At 37.7% G+C, this 16,436-nt stretch overlaps 1 protein-coding gene across 1 annotated transcript; it reads right to left on the bottom strand.

Annotated features, from left to right (window-relative positions):
• Positions 1 to 4,978: 4,978 nt before the first annotated feature.
• Positions 4,979 to 16,223, bottom strand: LOC137258868 (divergent protein kinase domain 1C-like). The gene is made up of 4 exons (XM_067796565.1): positions 16,120 to 16,223; positions 14,146 to 14,356; positions 11,484 to 12,356; positions 4,979 to 10,492 (listed from the first exon to the last, which is right to left on the bottom strand). The coding sequence occupies exons 2-4, from the start codon at positions 14,314 to 14,316 to the stop codon at positions 10,274 to 10,276; spliced, it is 1,263 nt and encodes a 420-aa protein (XP_067652666.1). The 5' UTR covers positions 14,317 to 14,356; positions 16,120 to 16,223; the 3' UTR covers positions 4,979 to 10,273.
• Between the last annotated feature and the right edge of the window lie 213 nt (positions 16,224 to 16,436).

Here is a 16,436-nt window from a genome sequence, read left to right as displayed (position 1 = left end):
GGGATATTACAATTGTGAGAATATTACATTGAATATGCTACTCAGGGTAATGTGTTCAGTTTGTCCATCAAACAACACAACAAATGACTGGAAGTCTCAAAAATAGACTTCTCATCTAGTCAATAACTACCTTTGATTAAAACGGCTGATATGGCATTATCACAGGAACTTATGATTGTAGGAAATCGTGTTCTATTGCTAGTTGATATCAATGAAATATCTGCAAATATAGGTCATAAAGTGTTAGTTGTAGCAAATCCACATTTTCTTAGGCCTTACATGGTTTAATCTATCTGCCTTTTTTTAATCACAGAAATTTTAAACTAACGAGTCAAATTCAGGAATTCTTTAAACAAATGAAACCAGGGAAGCCAGATTATTTTTTAACTCCAACTACCAACAGAACTAAATCGTAAAGACACTATTAATTCTGGTTTATAGTATTGTGTTTTTCAGAATTAAGTCTTCAAAAACAAAATGCCTTCCCCCAAATTCCCTTCTTACAAAACGTATGTCATCCTTTAGGAATGTTGAAACAATCAGAAAGCCCTATTTGTGTGTTCATTTTATCCTGTGTGTATGAGGGGATAGGTGTGTTTGTTATATTTTTGCTTATTGAGTTTAACTGCTGATTTAGGCAATTTGCGGTTGCCTTATAGCAATACACCTGACTGTCCACTATGCAAGAGGGTGTAGCAGCTGCCCTGTGTGCGTGCTGCTTACTGTATAGACAACTTTTGTTTGAACCATCCTGGTGAATTTTATTTTACATATGTACATTTTAGTATTTATGATCCTTTCAAAACCTTTAATTTGGGTGGCCAGGAGGTCATGGTTGTCTGTATGCTTTGAGTTACCTCCCTTGGGCAGGTCAGGATCCAATAATATGGGTTTAAGTGGTAGTCACACCCTTATTAAGGTAGTCTGGAGAGTTTTAAGAGTTGTAAGAATCCTGCATTGTCACGGTCATTCCCTAACATGAAGCTGACCCACCATTACATAACTATTATAAGTTGGGTATCATTGAAGAAAATTGTTGAAAGTACAAGAACTGGCTTATGATTATATGTGATATCCAATCCATGTTTTTTCAGTTACCCCTGGGGTGCAACAATTCCAATTTCAACTTGTGTGATCATAGTGCCATCTCCCATTCAGTACTTAGAGGCAGTATTAGAGGAGACTTCAGGCCCCGATTTCTCGAAACAAACTTATGTCTGATTTTTTACTCAAATTTGAGAAAACGCATTTCACAGAATGAACTGAAATTGACATAAAACTCAAAATATATGGGACAATTTGAGTTTGATGGTTAGATTTCTTAAGTTGTTTTGGCTATTATATTTCACAAATGCAGTTGAGTTAAAAATTCAGCTGTTTCAAATTGTGAAACTCAATTTGAGATTTGGGTAAAAACTTAAGTTTGTTTCGAGAAATCAGGGCCTGGTTGGCTCTGGAACTAAGTCATTTTGAAGTCTCTCATATTTCCTTCAGGAGGAATCTTATGGAACTACATTGGCCCTAGACCTGTTTTAACTGATCAGTAGTGGGAAGGGTAACAGTCATTTTCCAGTAAAAATTGTTGTTCAGATTGCAAGAGGTTTTATTGTATCCACATGAATTCATTTGTTTCCAACAGAAACTGTATTTAAGTTTTGAAAATTCAAACAAAACCATCATCTCTGTAATTCTGTGAACTGATCAGCACAGAAAGCACTGTGGGCAAGGCTGAACAGATTTTTCAAAATACATAATAATGATTATTCTTGTATAAAATCATGATTTGTTCATGAACATATCTTGCTATTTGATCATCTATAATGCTTTTATATATTAAACCTCTTAAGGTCTTCTTGATATGTTTGAAACGGGATGTTTTCTACACCAAAATATTGAAAATACTTTGATTCTGCATCTGTTAAAGACTAAGGGTCTGAATTGTTTACTGCATCAATTGCTTGAGTGCATGTACTGTTTCAAGTAAATGTATGTCTTTTAGCAGATGAAGATGCTATATATAAAGATGTTATTTATTGGTGGTTGTAAGCATAAATATTGCGAGCATGTAAGATTATTTTGTGAATAAATATTCTTAGCTATATTTATTTGTTATTCATTACACTATGAAGTATTTGAAAATATTAAGAATGATTCAGTTGGACATATGACTGACGATTCACACGGATGCTGACGACTGGGTCTGATATGCAAAAAATGAATCATCTCGGGGTTTAATCCCTGGGATGCCTATGGTGTAAATTCAAGTGCAATTTTTAGGCGATTTTTGGTACTGTTATCATACACCTAAGAAACCAATGTCACAAGTATTGAGATTTTATTTTTCATCTTGTGGGAAACTGTTAGCAAAGATCCAGGTTTTCAATTTCAATAACAGAATCAGATCGGGTAGCCAGGCATGCTGACTTGGGTGATGCATGTTATCCTACCACAGCTGCGAAAATCTAAGGCCATGTTGTTGAGAATTAGCTGTGGCTAAGGACACAATATTTGCATTATAATTTGTTCACGATAAACCAAGCAGTGCAAAGAAGTGAACATGGTCATCAGTATCCAACGCCACAGTGTTCCGTACCTGTTTGGTGCCTGTCTGTTAGGTTTGTTTGTTTGGGGTTTACTACATTCATGCCCTGAAAACGTTTCATTTTCCTATCTGTGAACTGTAATGGTTACTGAGAAAATCTGAGGATAACGTGCACTAACGTCAGGAAACGCATGACAAGAGTCTTAGTTTCGTAAAGAATCGTAACATGGTTTCCCTTTTCAAACCCCATCAAAGCATTCATGTCCTGAAAACATACAAAATTTGGTTCCCAAATCTATTACGGCTTTTGAGAAAATCTGTTTCCACCATCTCGGATGGACGGAACACAACTCCAACTTTGTGAGGGATGTAAAAACCCACATACATTTTGGTAGTGTCACAAATTTTAAGAAATAATGAAACCGCACAACACGACAAAGGAAGTGATAGGTATATGGATAGCCCCCATGTACAATGTAAACGAGTCGTTACATCCCCATACTCTCTGTATTGTGTATTTTATGTTGCACCATTGTTAACAGGTTACCTTCAACTGATGAAATGAAATTACAGAGAAAAGTACAGTCACCATTGTGTGGTTGAAGTCTCTGCTTTGGCATTGGTACAGACTCGTGCCATTTATATTAGGCCACTTGACCCGATTCCATAGACTTACATGTCAATTTAGTGTATCATAAATAATTTTTTTTTGATGAACTAGAGAAGATTTTTGACAACACCTTCCACCGTCGATTGGCCTTACTGATGGAAAGGGCATTGCTGAGAACCACACTCCACCTTCCACTGTCTCCTCACTGGCAGAACTACCTCCTGCAGTTACGATGGGAAAGTCCTCGACCACTACCGTCACTGGATGTAGGAAATGCTCTTGCTATGACACTTCCTACCTTTTACTTTTTCACGAGACATCATGTGCAGGTTATTTGTCAGGATAATTGTTATTTTTTCTCATTTTAGTCAATGACATCATGTCCGTTCCCCAAAGTTAGTCTCTCGGCGTGATGACATCTACTTTTTCACACTTAAATCAATCATGAAATGCAAAAGGAGCAAAATACTGCCACTGCTCTGTCCACCTTGTAAATCTACCAGTCTGAGCTACTTAAATAACAGGGACATTTCGTTTTAACATTTTAAGACTTTTTCTTAATTATACTTGCATCTAGATTCACATATGAAAGTGACAATGGTGTATCTGCTACATTGTTGGAGGGCGCTTTTCATACAAAATTGGCTTGGTGAAATCCCTCCAAGGAATAAAGCTCAATAATATCATGCATGTGCCACAGCTGCAGATGTCTACCAGACTTCTCCAGCAGTGGCATAAGCCTGGGGCAGAACCATCACCCCAGTTCTCATGAACCATGTCACTGACCAGCCCAACACCCAACGGGAAGAGGAAGCAAGCGGTTTGCCAGATTGATGTCAGTCATACTCCAACAAGAGTGTGCTCATTTTTTTTTATTTACATACGATGAAACAAATATCCTTGTGCATACTACTGATAAACCACACATCAATTAAAATATACATAGAGAAAATAAAGACATTTTACTGTTTCAGTCTAGGGTTTGAACTGTGTATGGTCTGTCTCTCAGAATCACAGTGGTGACAGACGGCCACTGAAGGATCAGGAAGATGGCCCCTTGAGTTACAAATGATACACCCAACAGCGCCTGTGTTTCAGACTACTGTTGTAGATCTGCAGATGGGATCATTCTTGTCTCTGTGTGCATTCCATTACAAGAGAGTCAGTATCAGCAAAATACCTATATGAGTTGCATGCTGAAAGAGGCTCATGAGTGACTTGGTTAATGCGTGTCATAGCTGCAATAATGCTAACATATTAAGTAACTAGCAGACGTCAAAACATGACAGTCGTACAAAATGTAAGGAAGGATGGCAATATATGGATGAACAACTTATTTATTGCCATGAGAGTGACGTATTGTCATCCTGTAATAGGCGTTTCGTGATCGGCCTTTGCAAAAACGACATTGGCAAGATGTGGTCTTTCATTGGGATCTTGCACTTCAACATGTCTGCCAATAAACACAGTATTTTGTGAACACATTGTCAACTAGTCAGATGTTTACTCACACACCCAAATCAGGGTGACTGCGTCCCACACCTTGCCACTCCTGCAACCAGACTGATCATAAGCAAGACTGGTTTTCCTTGCATGCGGCTTGCTCTTATGCCCTCAACAACTTTTTCTGCCATCTGTGTTTTGGCATAAACATAAGTCATTGATTAACATGGTGTAACTCCACAGGAGCAAGGCCAGTCCCTAGTGTTGCCATGCCAACTGAATTCTTTGGCATAAATGGCAAGGTGTTTGGGTACCATCCTACTTGTCAGACTGCTCAGTGCAGATCTGCATGGTATCACAACACAAACAAAGAATAAAGGCAGTTGATTACCAAAATATTTATTAAAAGATATAAACATCCTGCATAACAAAAATATGTTGCCCCCATATATAAACCACAAAACAAATTGGATCAGCACAACAGCAAAAAAAGCCAGATGGAAAGTTAGATGGAATGATTGAAATGTGGAACTTCTCATAAATATCAGACCTTCATGTCAATACAGTACCTCTGTGATGATCTGATAACCCCCAATAGTCATATCCGATAAGGGCATATAGTCATGTGAGATAAACCTTTGAGTTTAATTCCACAGTGCAGAGGAGCAAGCCATATACTTAACAATAATTCTGTTTATTGATAACCTGGATTCGGTAATGTTGATTTAAAAAATCAAAGAAGCTGTTACACTGACTGGCTGTAAATTCACCAAACACGGTCATCTGTGGAAGAGTTTTATACTTTCACACAAAGAGGTATCATATCTGAGTAAAAGATCCAATTCCAATGAGACAAATGGACATGATAATCCCTGCGATCCACATCATGCAGTTCCACCAGCAGTGGTGAATATCGCCACAAAGCAAAATACTGACAGCAGCAACAATATCCTGGATTTACCTTGGTCCGTATGTGAGTCCCAGGCACTCTGACAGCAGTAGCCATGACGATGAGTCTCAATATGGTTATTGAGAACTCATGGTCATCTATAAGCTGGCATCAAATGGCAATAACGACTTTTTGAAATAACATGTCATAACACGACAATATGAGTGGAGAAATGAAGAATGGATGGTCATATACACTTACTAAAATCTGATCCTTGCAGACGCTATTTTAAGTTTCATGAGTGGTCCACTCCATATTATTTGTGCATACTGGGTGCAATATCAGATGTCTGATAACCATAGCAACAATCAGAAAAAAATAGAACATTGAGTCACACAGTGGTGCTATTATACCAAACTGTCTGAATTACTAAATATCTTTTTCATTACTAAATATCTTTTCCATTACTACATATCTTTTTCATTACTAAACATCTTTCCGTTACTAAATATCTGAAGTAGAGATTCCATGATCTATAAACATGATAAATGACATTTCAGATACCATAATTTTCCCACTGATACTTGTGTTCCATTCTGGACTATGTGGGACTGCCTGTATCTAGTTCCTGATGGGTATTTATAAACTCGATGGACATAAAAACATGACACATTTTATGGAAACATCAAAAAAGAGCAAAAAGGAAATTGTTATCAATAAAGTGTGTTATGTCCTCATATCTGTACATAGATGATTTATTTACTATGTTTGGGTACTCATGCACATTCACTTGAACACTCACTCTCCAACCATTAAGAATGTATACTGCTATGCAAGCAATGCGTAAAGCAAAAAACTTCTTCTTACAACCAATATGTTTAATGGCACAATGTCAAACCACATTTTTGAAAAAATACATAATGCATTTTTCACAATAATACTATCAGTTCTCAGGGAAGCTTTCATATAGCACAACTTGTGTTTTTGAAACCAGTTGGGCAAACACTGACAACACCATGTACGACAGTTTTTGATGTATGGAACAATCGTTTACATTCCATATATGGCAGCTGTTTTCTGTTTGCAAGAAGTTCGCTTTAAAGTATCAGTTATCAATTTCAGGCTGTAATGTATTTGTAAGTCCATTTATTGCACCAATAGGAAGGTAAAGTGAGTGCCCCGCTATATATATATGTAATATAGGTCCAAATATTGTAGAAAATGTGTGACATTGTGCCTTTAAGACACTTTTTGCGTCTAAATGGATAAAAATAACAACAGATTCACACAATGTCATTTTGATTTAAAAGAAAAAAAACCCCAGAGACACATAAAAAAAAATCCAAGTACAGTGAAGTCTTGCTAGTCCAACCTCCATTTATCAGCTTTATCCGACGCTTTTGTTGGTAATAAGTTGAATAAACGTATTTTAGTCTAATCTATTTAGTCTGATATCCTCCTTAATCCGATAATTTGTTGTGTAAGACTTGACTATAAGTAATACTTTTAGTTCAGCCAGTTCAACAATAATGTCCTGATTAACACATTTTTACACTTGCAAACATAATAAGCAAATTCAAAACCAAACAGAAACCTCTGCTATACAACAGTTGTTAAAAATTTTAAAATAATATTCATATGGATAGGTCATGTATGTGTACAATGATCGGGGATACATGCATCCTAACCTTCAGTCACAGACCTCACATAAAACAACATATACACTTGGAAAAAAATTCAGCAATGACCCATCTTTACTTCTATACAACTAAAACTTGTTCAGCTTGACCTGAGCTACTCTGCATATGCATGACCCATGAGGTCAAATGGCATGAGCAGCTGGTCAAGGTAACTTCATTACATAGTGGAGCAGAGAATGTTAAAGATGTTGTTGTTCTGATAAGGATTAAATCATGAATTCATTACAGTACTTGTCCTGGAAATCGATACTGATGAAAAAGAACCCCAGTCATTTCAGGTTTTAACTGAATTGTTTATAGGGTCATATGCTATCTATTTTGGTTTACTAACCTTACAACATACAGACATCAGTTACTCTCAAAATCTGATTCATTCTCACTATCACTCTCTACGACCAGTTCATTTGTCAGTATTATCACTTGAAACAATGGCTGCTACAGCTGCTTGCTGCCCTAAAGCCAGAATCAGACACATTAAAATATCTGTAGCTTCTTGCTAGTTCCTGAAAGTTAGGACATTGTTGACATTTTCTTGACACTGAGATGTCAAAAGGCGACCTTATCTCGGCTGTTCGGAAATGTTGAAAATCAACTGACAAAGGTGCACCCCTTCACAACAATAGACCCAATCAGTTGTGACACAGTCACTATTCACTTGATCAGGTCAAGCAGAACCAGCTGTGAGAGTCATGCTGAGTGGACGGTTCCAGTGACGATGCAGCAGCAGCAGGAATGCAATATCTTCAAATATCAACATCAGCAGAACAATACCGTCTCGACTGTCCAATAATAACTCTATTTTCACAGCAGAAGCAAAGGTGCACCTATTCATAACAATAGACCCAACCAGTTGTGACACAGTCACGCAATGCAGTAGTATTCTCTTGATCAGGTCAAGATGAGAAAGCTGTATTTGATAAAATCATGAATAGCAATGAACTATGTCCTATCATTATGCGATTTTCATGTAGATCAAAACATACATTTTCAGTCTGACAATTTCTTTAGTTGCAATGGAAAATATTTTTCCAGGGTCGTGAATTGATCAGAAAAAACTGGAAGATTTTATATGGCAATTATTATTTACTATGCTCCTTACTCGTTCAAATACTTTATTGATGTTTTGATTCACTGAATCCCAATCATCATTACAGTAATTAATTATATTCATGAAAAGTGTTCATGAGAATAACTTCCAGATAATTCTGTCCACATTCTACTAATGCACAGGATGTCATCTCTCTAATCAAACATAATTCCAGAAAGACACCACTTGTGTCTAAACTATTACAGTTCACAAAAACAGTGCTCTGGAAACCTTTGTTTTGTAACAAAATGGACAAGTATTATCAGTTTTAATATGTAAGGCTGGAATATTTTACTCTTTGAGAACTTCGTCAACATAGAAAAAGAACATCTAGTCACTCATGAAAATCACACTAACCCAAATTTTTAAAATAACTTTCACTAACAAAGTGTTATCTGCCTTTCATTATCACTATCAATCATTCTTTTCTTTAGTCATCTTTTGAATCAGCCGTACCACACATGACACTAACTAAACAGTTAATAGTTGAAAATATCAAACTACATGTTTCTGGATTTCCTCCAACTGGTCAGGACAAGACAAATGAATAAAACATTCAACAAGCAAAAATACATTAGCATAATGAAATAAATGTCAAAACAACACAAAACCCAGAGAGCCCTGAAGATAGAGCATGATGAGACATGCAGCTCACATTATGTATATACATGAATCTGACACTGAACCCTTCCTCTGTGAGTATGAACTTGGGTATGATGTCTTCAGAATAATAACACTGGACTCCACACCACTGCTTCATCCTTCACTTGACACGTATTAGATGAGCCTGCACAGTAAACACGTTTGTGACAAGTAGATGGGGGCAGGGAATGTAGACGAATACACTTGGTTGTTACAGGTACATGAGGTAGATCAATGATAATGCACGTGCAATACACACTTTACCTTGGCGTAAACTCAATGCCGCTTCTGCTTAACATGTGTCCAGTGGTATGATATAACAATCAAAACACGATTCACATGAGGAAATGGCACTTTTCAATATTTAGATGACAACCTGTTTCCCTCTTGTTTCAAATGGAATGTTCTGGAGGGGTTCCCATATGCAAATTGGGGTCATTTGTGTTGGTTGTGGCTCATCTAATACTTGCCAAGCAGTAAGTCCTATTCAGATTACATGAATACAGCTAATGCCAACAGCACTGATCATATATAATATTTAAACCATCATAAATGCCTGTTTCCACTATGTTCCCCTTAACCATGGATACATATTCACTGGGATTACATGACAAAGAATCGTATCACAGCAAAATACCTGAGAAAGTGCAACAGTAATATTCATTGTATCAAATTCTTGATAGGAAACATAAAATCTCAATAATTAATGTAATTATCAAATCTCAATGGTACAGTATATCATTTGATTACTTTTATAACTCTAATATTTGTTAATTCAGAAAAAAACATTTGGTTTTATTTTGAGGTGTTTTTGTTGATTAAACTCAATGAACAATTAAAAACAATGTATAGAATGTTTATTTTACTAAACTAAATGCACTTTGAACTAACTCTTTTTCTTAATCTTTTTTCTCATTGCAGTGATCATCTTGGAATTGATTATGTTAACTTCAAATTTATAAAAATTATCAATGAAATCAAATTACACAAAACTTCAATGTCAGCAAATAAGATGACATTTGATAAGTCTAAAATGGTGTCATTTTGTCAGTTTACTGAATATAGGCATGTCAGTACTGCACTACATAGTGTTTGCATAGCAACTGAATGTATTGTAACTAAATGCACTCATGCAGTGCAAATCAACTGAACGTATTCATGCACTGCATAGCAATTGTACATACTGATGCACTATATCCACTGTATTCACTCTTTTGCCATTGTTTTCATGCATTCCAAAGCTGTGGAATGTATACTGAGTTATCAATATATCATGGAGAAGGACAGACTATGTGCAAATAAGTTAACTTGATCCTTGACAACACAAAATGGGACTGAGAGATATTACCATGGTAACTGGTTAACTCTGGTTGTCAATGCTGTTCTGTAGAAGGTTATACAAGCGCCAATATAATTCCTCTGATGGTTTTTGGACGGGTATACCATCTTCAGAGGTCTGACTGAAGGCACATTTGTCCAGGATGGATTTGAGTTGAGCCTTGATAGCGCGAGGGGGATTTCTCAGCAGACCTCCAACAGAGTCCATTAGCTTGCCAAGAAACACATCCTGGCACACACTCTGGAAACATGCAAAACGATATTTAGGATCTTATTTATGACAACCAACATAACAGCATTTATCATTTACCGCACCATGTCCTGACTGCTGTCTCTTTCATACACACCAGTGTTTTGAGCTGCCTTTGACAGCTACTCTCGGATTGGCTGTTTGCAATTTTAGCCATGTCTACGTTGAACAAAGAAAGTTGTCTGTTTCAAGTGGATGTATACCTTGTGACAGGAGAACCAACATTTTGAGCTGGACTAGTTGGTCTACATTAAAGTCCAGTTTGAAAGTTGCCCATTACCCTTCTTCGATGCTCATAACTGGGTCAATCCCTCTAAGACAGTAGAGGCAGTTTCCATTACATCAACAGGTCATGAGAGAGTGTTGTCATCATTTGTATCATCCTAGAGTTTAACACCATGGTAACAGTCTCAAACAGAATGATTTCAAATTTAAATATTTTGCACAGATATCAAAATTTGAAGGCAGAATGTGGGCATGGTACAAACAAGTCACTTCAACCAATCACTCAAACTTGGTTCACGCCTGGTCACCGTTGATTGGCTGATGAATTTGCACCTTGGGCTACGCCCTTGACAATTCACTGCCCAATGACCAGTGGCCAGGCTGTGGTGTATTTGGACCAAGTTCAAGTGATTAGATGAAAGAACTACCACATAGTCTATAATGAAGCTTTTTAACATTCAAACATCCTATTCACAATGGTAAATTTACAAATATTATTCGCCATTATCGTGATTATCATTGGTCAACAGCATGAGCATCGACCCATGCAATTTGGATACGATGTGTCAGCCGAGTCAGCGAGCCTGACCTCCCGATTCCGTTAGTCACCTCTTGCTACAAGCATGGGTTACTGAAGACCAATCTAACCTGCAGTTTCACGGCTCCTGAGGAGCATTAAGTGATGGTAATGAAGGTTGTTGTAGATGCAGCAATATGTAGGTGTGTCTGAACAACTTACTCCGTCAACACGACTCACCTGTAGGTTGCTGTTGATGCGAAACTTAGCACAGATACCTGTCTTGGAATCACACCAGCCACGGCAGTCAAAGAAGTTACACTCATTGTTCCGAGAACACTTCCCAGTGGCAAGCTCTTCCAGCATCTTACTATCATAAAACACAGTGTCCGTGTCGATCAGTTTCACTTGACCGTTTTCCGCAACTCCAAAGTTCTCTCCCTTTACATCACACAAGTGCATAGGCTCATGCATATCTTCTTGAATCGACCATAAAATACCCAGAATGCCCTTGGCCACCTTGGCTCTAACAACCCAGGGGAAATTGGTAAACTGAACGTCATGCTCAAGCATGTCCCCAGGGGGTGCGTACTCCATTAAGTAGAGTGGTCCACAAGTCCCATATATCTGTGGCATAAACTGGTGTTCCTGATTGGCCATCATCATTAAATACTCAGACTGACGAACCAGTGACCACACTGATCTTGCTAGAGCGAACTGGCTGTTTTTATTATTTTTCTTATAATAGTTCAAATAGTTGTCTTTCCACATGAATGCTATTGGGTCTGTTTCTTTGGAGAGGGTCATATGGAGGTCCGTTTGCAATGTGTCCTTAATCATTGTCTGCAGGAAGTCAATGGATGGGCCGTTAGTCTCTCGATCTTCTCTTTCAAAGGAGAACTCCTCGTTCAGGAAATCAGAGAAGTTTTTGTGGTTTGTTTTCAGGACAGCTTTCACTGTAGCACCTTCTTCGCAGAAGTCTTGACACTGGACAATGAAGACCCGCTTTCCTTGACGATAGTTTGTACATTTCTTATACTGTACTTTAGGGCCATTGTCACACAGATGAGGGCACAGATCGCCAACTATACGTTTGTCCCGGTACATCTGACACTGTAGAAGGTGAGAAAGAAGATGGTCATTAGATCATCATATCAGGACTGGTCAGTTATTGTAAAGAGCCAGTGAGGTCAGTTTTCTCTGTTTTGTAGGCTGATTGGTGACTTGATGCAATGTAAAGTCAAAACAAATCATGTTATATATGTCATCAGCTGTTGTTGACATCACAAACTGCTGGGTCTGTGGGATGGCCTTGTGGCTGAGGTGTTCACTCGTCATGTGGAAGGCCCAGGCTTGATTCCTCACTTGGGTAAAATGCATGAAGCCCAAATCTGGCATTCCTTGCTGTGATGTTGCTGAAATATTGCTGAATGTGGTGTCAAACTCACTCACTCACAAATTGAAACATAGCATACATGACTAAATGGTGACTTGAAATTTACAGAGTTTCCCTGAAGGGGTGACACTTCATTTCAGGACTGGTCATCTCGGATTCAAAATGAAAATGTCCCAGTGGGAGTCCACTGTGCACATGCATGCACTCATCATTCATGGACATACACACATAGTAAGTGAGTTGAGTTTTATGCACTTTTAGCAATATTCCAGCAATATCACCACAGGGTGAGCATGAGAAATGGGCTTCACACAATGTAATGTACCCATGTGGGGAAATGAACCCAAGACTAGGACCAGTGGATGCTTTAACCACTGGACTAACTTCTCCCCCCACCTCCCCACAACACATGCACACACAGAGTTGTAACGTTACACAAGAGTATTAATCATGATTCTAAGTAAATGTGTCTATTAGGTCCATGATAGAGGGTAATATAATCCATAAATCCCCATAGGTTATCATTTATTCTCAAATTATTTGTAATTTATTAAAGTAAAGAGGCTGCTTTCTTAAAATAACAAATAACAACATGTGATACTGGATGACTTTAGTCACGTCACCATGCTAATATTCAAAAGAATACATGCTTCAACTCAACCTAGCTAACAGTGTGTTAGGGTAAGGATGTGTGAATGAGGTGATCAGATGAAACAGGTACCAAGTTGGGCACTGGTACCTTTATGATAACCTGGATCCAGTCAGTCACATGATATACTATATACTAATGCTAACTCTCTGTTTATCATACAAGTCATTAGTGTACATATTTCCTTCTGACTACACATATCTTTGGACTTTTGACTTTCATAGTTTTGCTGAGAGGGATTGCTTTGGTAACTTCTGACCACATAATATTACTATTCGACTTTTAATAGTGTATATAAATACTTTTTGTCAGTGCTCCATTTAATAAAAAACCCAACTGGACACTTTGCATTTGAATCAGTAACTTGAGAGGATTGGGACATTGAGGGTTAGGACGCTGAGCATTGGGACCTTAAGGTTTGGGACATTTAGAGTTGGGACATTGAGGGCTGAGTAATAGGATTGAAAGTTTGGACTTGCAAGACTTCAAACTAAAATGCTCAAAGCACCAAGTTAACAGATGTTTGCATTCAAATTGTATTGTCTGCTTCCTTAGGAGTACACCATCCAAAGCTACTAAACACCCATCCATCTACTGTGTGAGTGAGTGAGTGAGATGGGTTTCATGCTGCTTTCAGCAATATATTCCAGCAACATCACATTGGGGAACACCAGAAATGGGCTCCACACATTGTACCCATGTTGGGAATCAAACCCATGTCTTCGGTCTCATGAGCAAATGCTTTAACCACTAGGCTACCCCACTGCCCCTTCCATCTACAGACCATTGCCAGCTGCACATCATTTTGAATTCACAAGAATGCGTTTGGTACACTATGGTACCTTCATTATACTCACATACTGCTGCAGAACCTCATGAGATTCCTGCTCAGAGCAGCTCATGTCATGTATGATCTCCTGGACGACCTGCATAAAGTAGAGACAACCCACGAGCAGCAGCACCAGCACACAGATGATGAGAACACGCTTCGGTCTTCTGCATCCTAATCCAAACGATGTCACGCGCATCCTACCATCTGCACAGTCCTGCAACTAGTTGTCGTGGTGACTGAAAACAAGTTCACTTTCAAATCAAAGGATGAATAAACTAATACACTAGATGAAGCAGTTAGAACATTCTATGAAACATCATACAGTCAAGGGGTGGTGGGGTAGCCTAGTGGTTAAAGCGTTCGCTCAGTTTACAATGAGATTGGGATCAGGGTCATCAAAGTAGTCTTAAAAAAAAAACTGTGCTCTTACCCTTTTGGTATTTTTCCCCTTGGGAATTCATGCTTTCTGTGTGAAGTGGAAAGACAAGATTGAGGAATTCACAAAAGTTGAAGAGTAGACCTACCTCCACCTCTACCTGAGTACCGCTATGGAATTCACAGTCTAGATACACTCTTAGAAATTAGCAAGATCCCAAAATTGTTGTCATTACCCACACAAGTCACATTTTACTTTTAAAAACCATTTGGGCCAGACCAACTATAGTTCATGTTTTAAGGATTTTTGTTTACAGAAAACTTAAAGGCAGGAGAGAAAAATGAAAAAATCATCTGTCAAAGTCTTATTCTGTAGTTATAGTAAAAGTATTTTATGAAGAGTATATAGAGCAAAATACATTGTAAAAAAATAGGTCTTGTAAGTTTACAGTTTAGGCCAATAAAAACAATAGCATGAGGTTTTTTGAGTTGCTTATTTCTTTGCTTAATTTTTGTTTGTTTGTCATAATGATGACACTGTACAATACGGTAATAAAACTTTTTTTTTAAATCATACCAAAGGAAAATAACTGTACGTGTCAAAAGACATGGAATGAAATGGCATGGAATGAAAACTGCAGAAGTGACAGGTATTATTAGGAGCACAATTGCAAAATTCCTGAAAATCTTTAAAAGCTTCCCACCTAACATTCAATGTTAATGCAATGTTGTGGGAAGATTGTGGGCTGGAAAGTCATAACACAGTCTTGTCACAACATATGTTACATTATGTAACGCCATGTCACAATGTAATAACAAAGCTGAAAATTCTACATTGAGGAAATGTTACACTTTGGGCTCCTCGAAACGTCATAACTTGGGAGTGACAATAGAGTTTTCTGTAAAACTTTTCACACTGAGATCCTTTCATTGAGACCCAAATTATTATTGGTTAAAACCAGAAAGTGTATATTTTGAGAAATTCTGACGAGAATTTGAGCTGAGACCATTTAGTAAATGTAATCTATAATATGGTCTCTGATTTCAGGACCGAAAGCATGGTTGTTCATTCTTACCAGGTCAAAGTTCGACTTGTATCTGTTATATTTTGATGCTTGGTCATAGTGCAAAGACTATATATATGTTATATGTCTTTGGGCTATATATTTCAAGACATGGACACACTTAATACGCCAGTTGATCGCAAAATAAACAATGACAATTACTGACATTTTGCGTATCAAAGTCATCCCAATATTCTTCCACAGATGATCATCTATCACTATGACACACATTGATCATCTTCATGTATCAATGTAGGAGTTTCAAAAAATGACAATTCTTAAGATTTTACAGGAAACAAACGTTTGAATTTTACTTACGTGAAAATTACTCTTGAAACCGACTGGTGACACACGTGTGTAAAATAAAACGTCGGCAGTATTAAACAGAAGCCAAAATATTTCAGTTTGTGGTTATCACGGAAAAGAAGCAAGAGGGAGACCGTTGAGTTCGAAAGTCTTGCTTAGTATAAGGACCTGTGCAACTGGCAGGAAACGCAGACCATTTTCACTTAAGACATTTGGCCCAAACTGCTAAAGAACACTGTGACAAACCTGATTACCGTTTCCATGGAATTCTCACACCTCGTGCATACTGCCAGACAGCTGTTTCCTGGCTTCTCGTCGCACTTCCTTATTTACATCGACTATTTGATATAGGAGAGTTATCTGCCCCTGTAGTAAAGGAGGCCCTATTTAGGTTCACAAAACCCAGACGTTAAATGTGTTAATTATTTTGAGTTGCAATAAATAACCATTTTACAAGTAACAAAAATACCATGGCCGGAATCACACTGTTTAGGGAATACAAATACAACTGTAAATCCATGTTAACTCTTATTTATCATGGAAATAAACAGGAAATTGAAAACTTTTAATC

This window comes from Haliotis asinina, chromosome 12 (assembly GCF_037392515.1).
Source record: "Haliotis asinina isolate JCU_RB_2024 chromosome 12, JCU_Hal_asi_v2, whole genome shotgun sequence".
In the NCBI taxonomy this organism is placed as follows: Eukaryota; Metazoa; Mollusca; class Gastropoda; order Lepetellida; family Haliotidae; genus Haliotis; species Haliotis asinina.
The sequence above is the reverse complement of the archived record's forward strand: the minus strand, read 5'-3'. Positions and strand labels throughout refer to the sequence as shown.

What these genes read in the sequence shown, in the direction of transcription:
- LOC137258868 (XM_067796565.1), bottom strand. Translation starts at nt 14,316, where the DNA reads ATGCGCGTGACATCGTTTGGATTAGGATGCAGAAGACCGAAGCGTGTT. An exon ending in ATGAGGTTCTGCAGCAGTAT is followed by an intron (nt 12,357 to 14,145) that starts GTGAGTATAATG and finishes CACCTTCTACAG; the next exon opens with TGTCAGATGTACCGGGACAA. An exon ending in GCATCAACAGCAACCTACAG is followed by an intron (nt 10,493 to 11,483) that starts GTGAGTCGTGTT and finishes GCATGTTTCCAG; the next exon opens with AGTGTGTGCCAGGATGTGTT.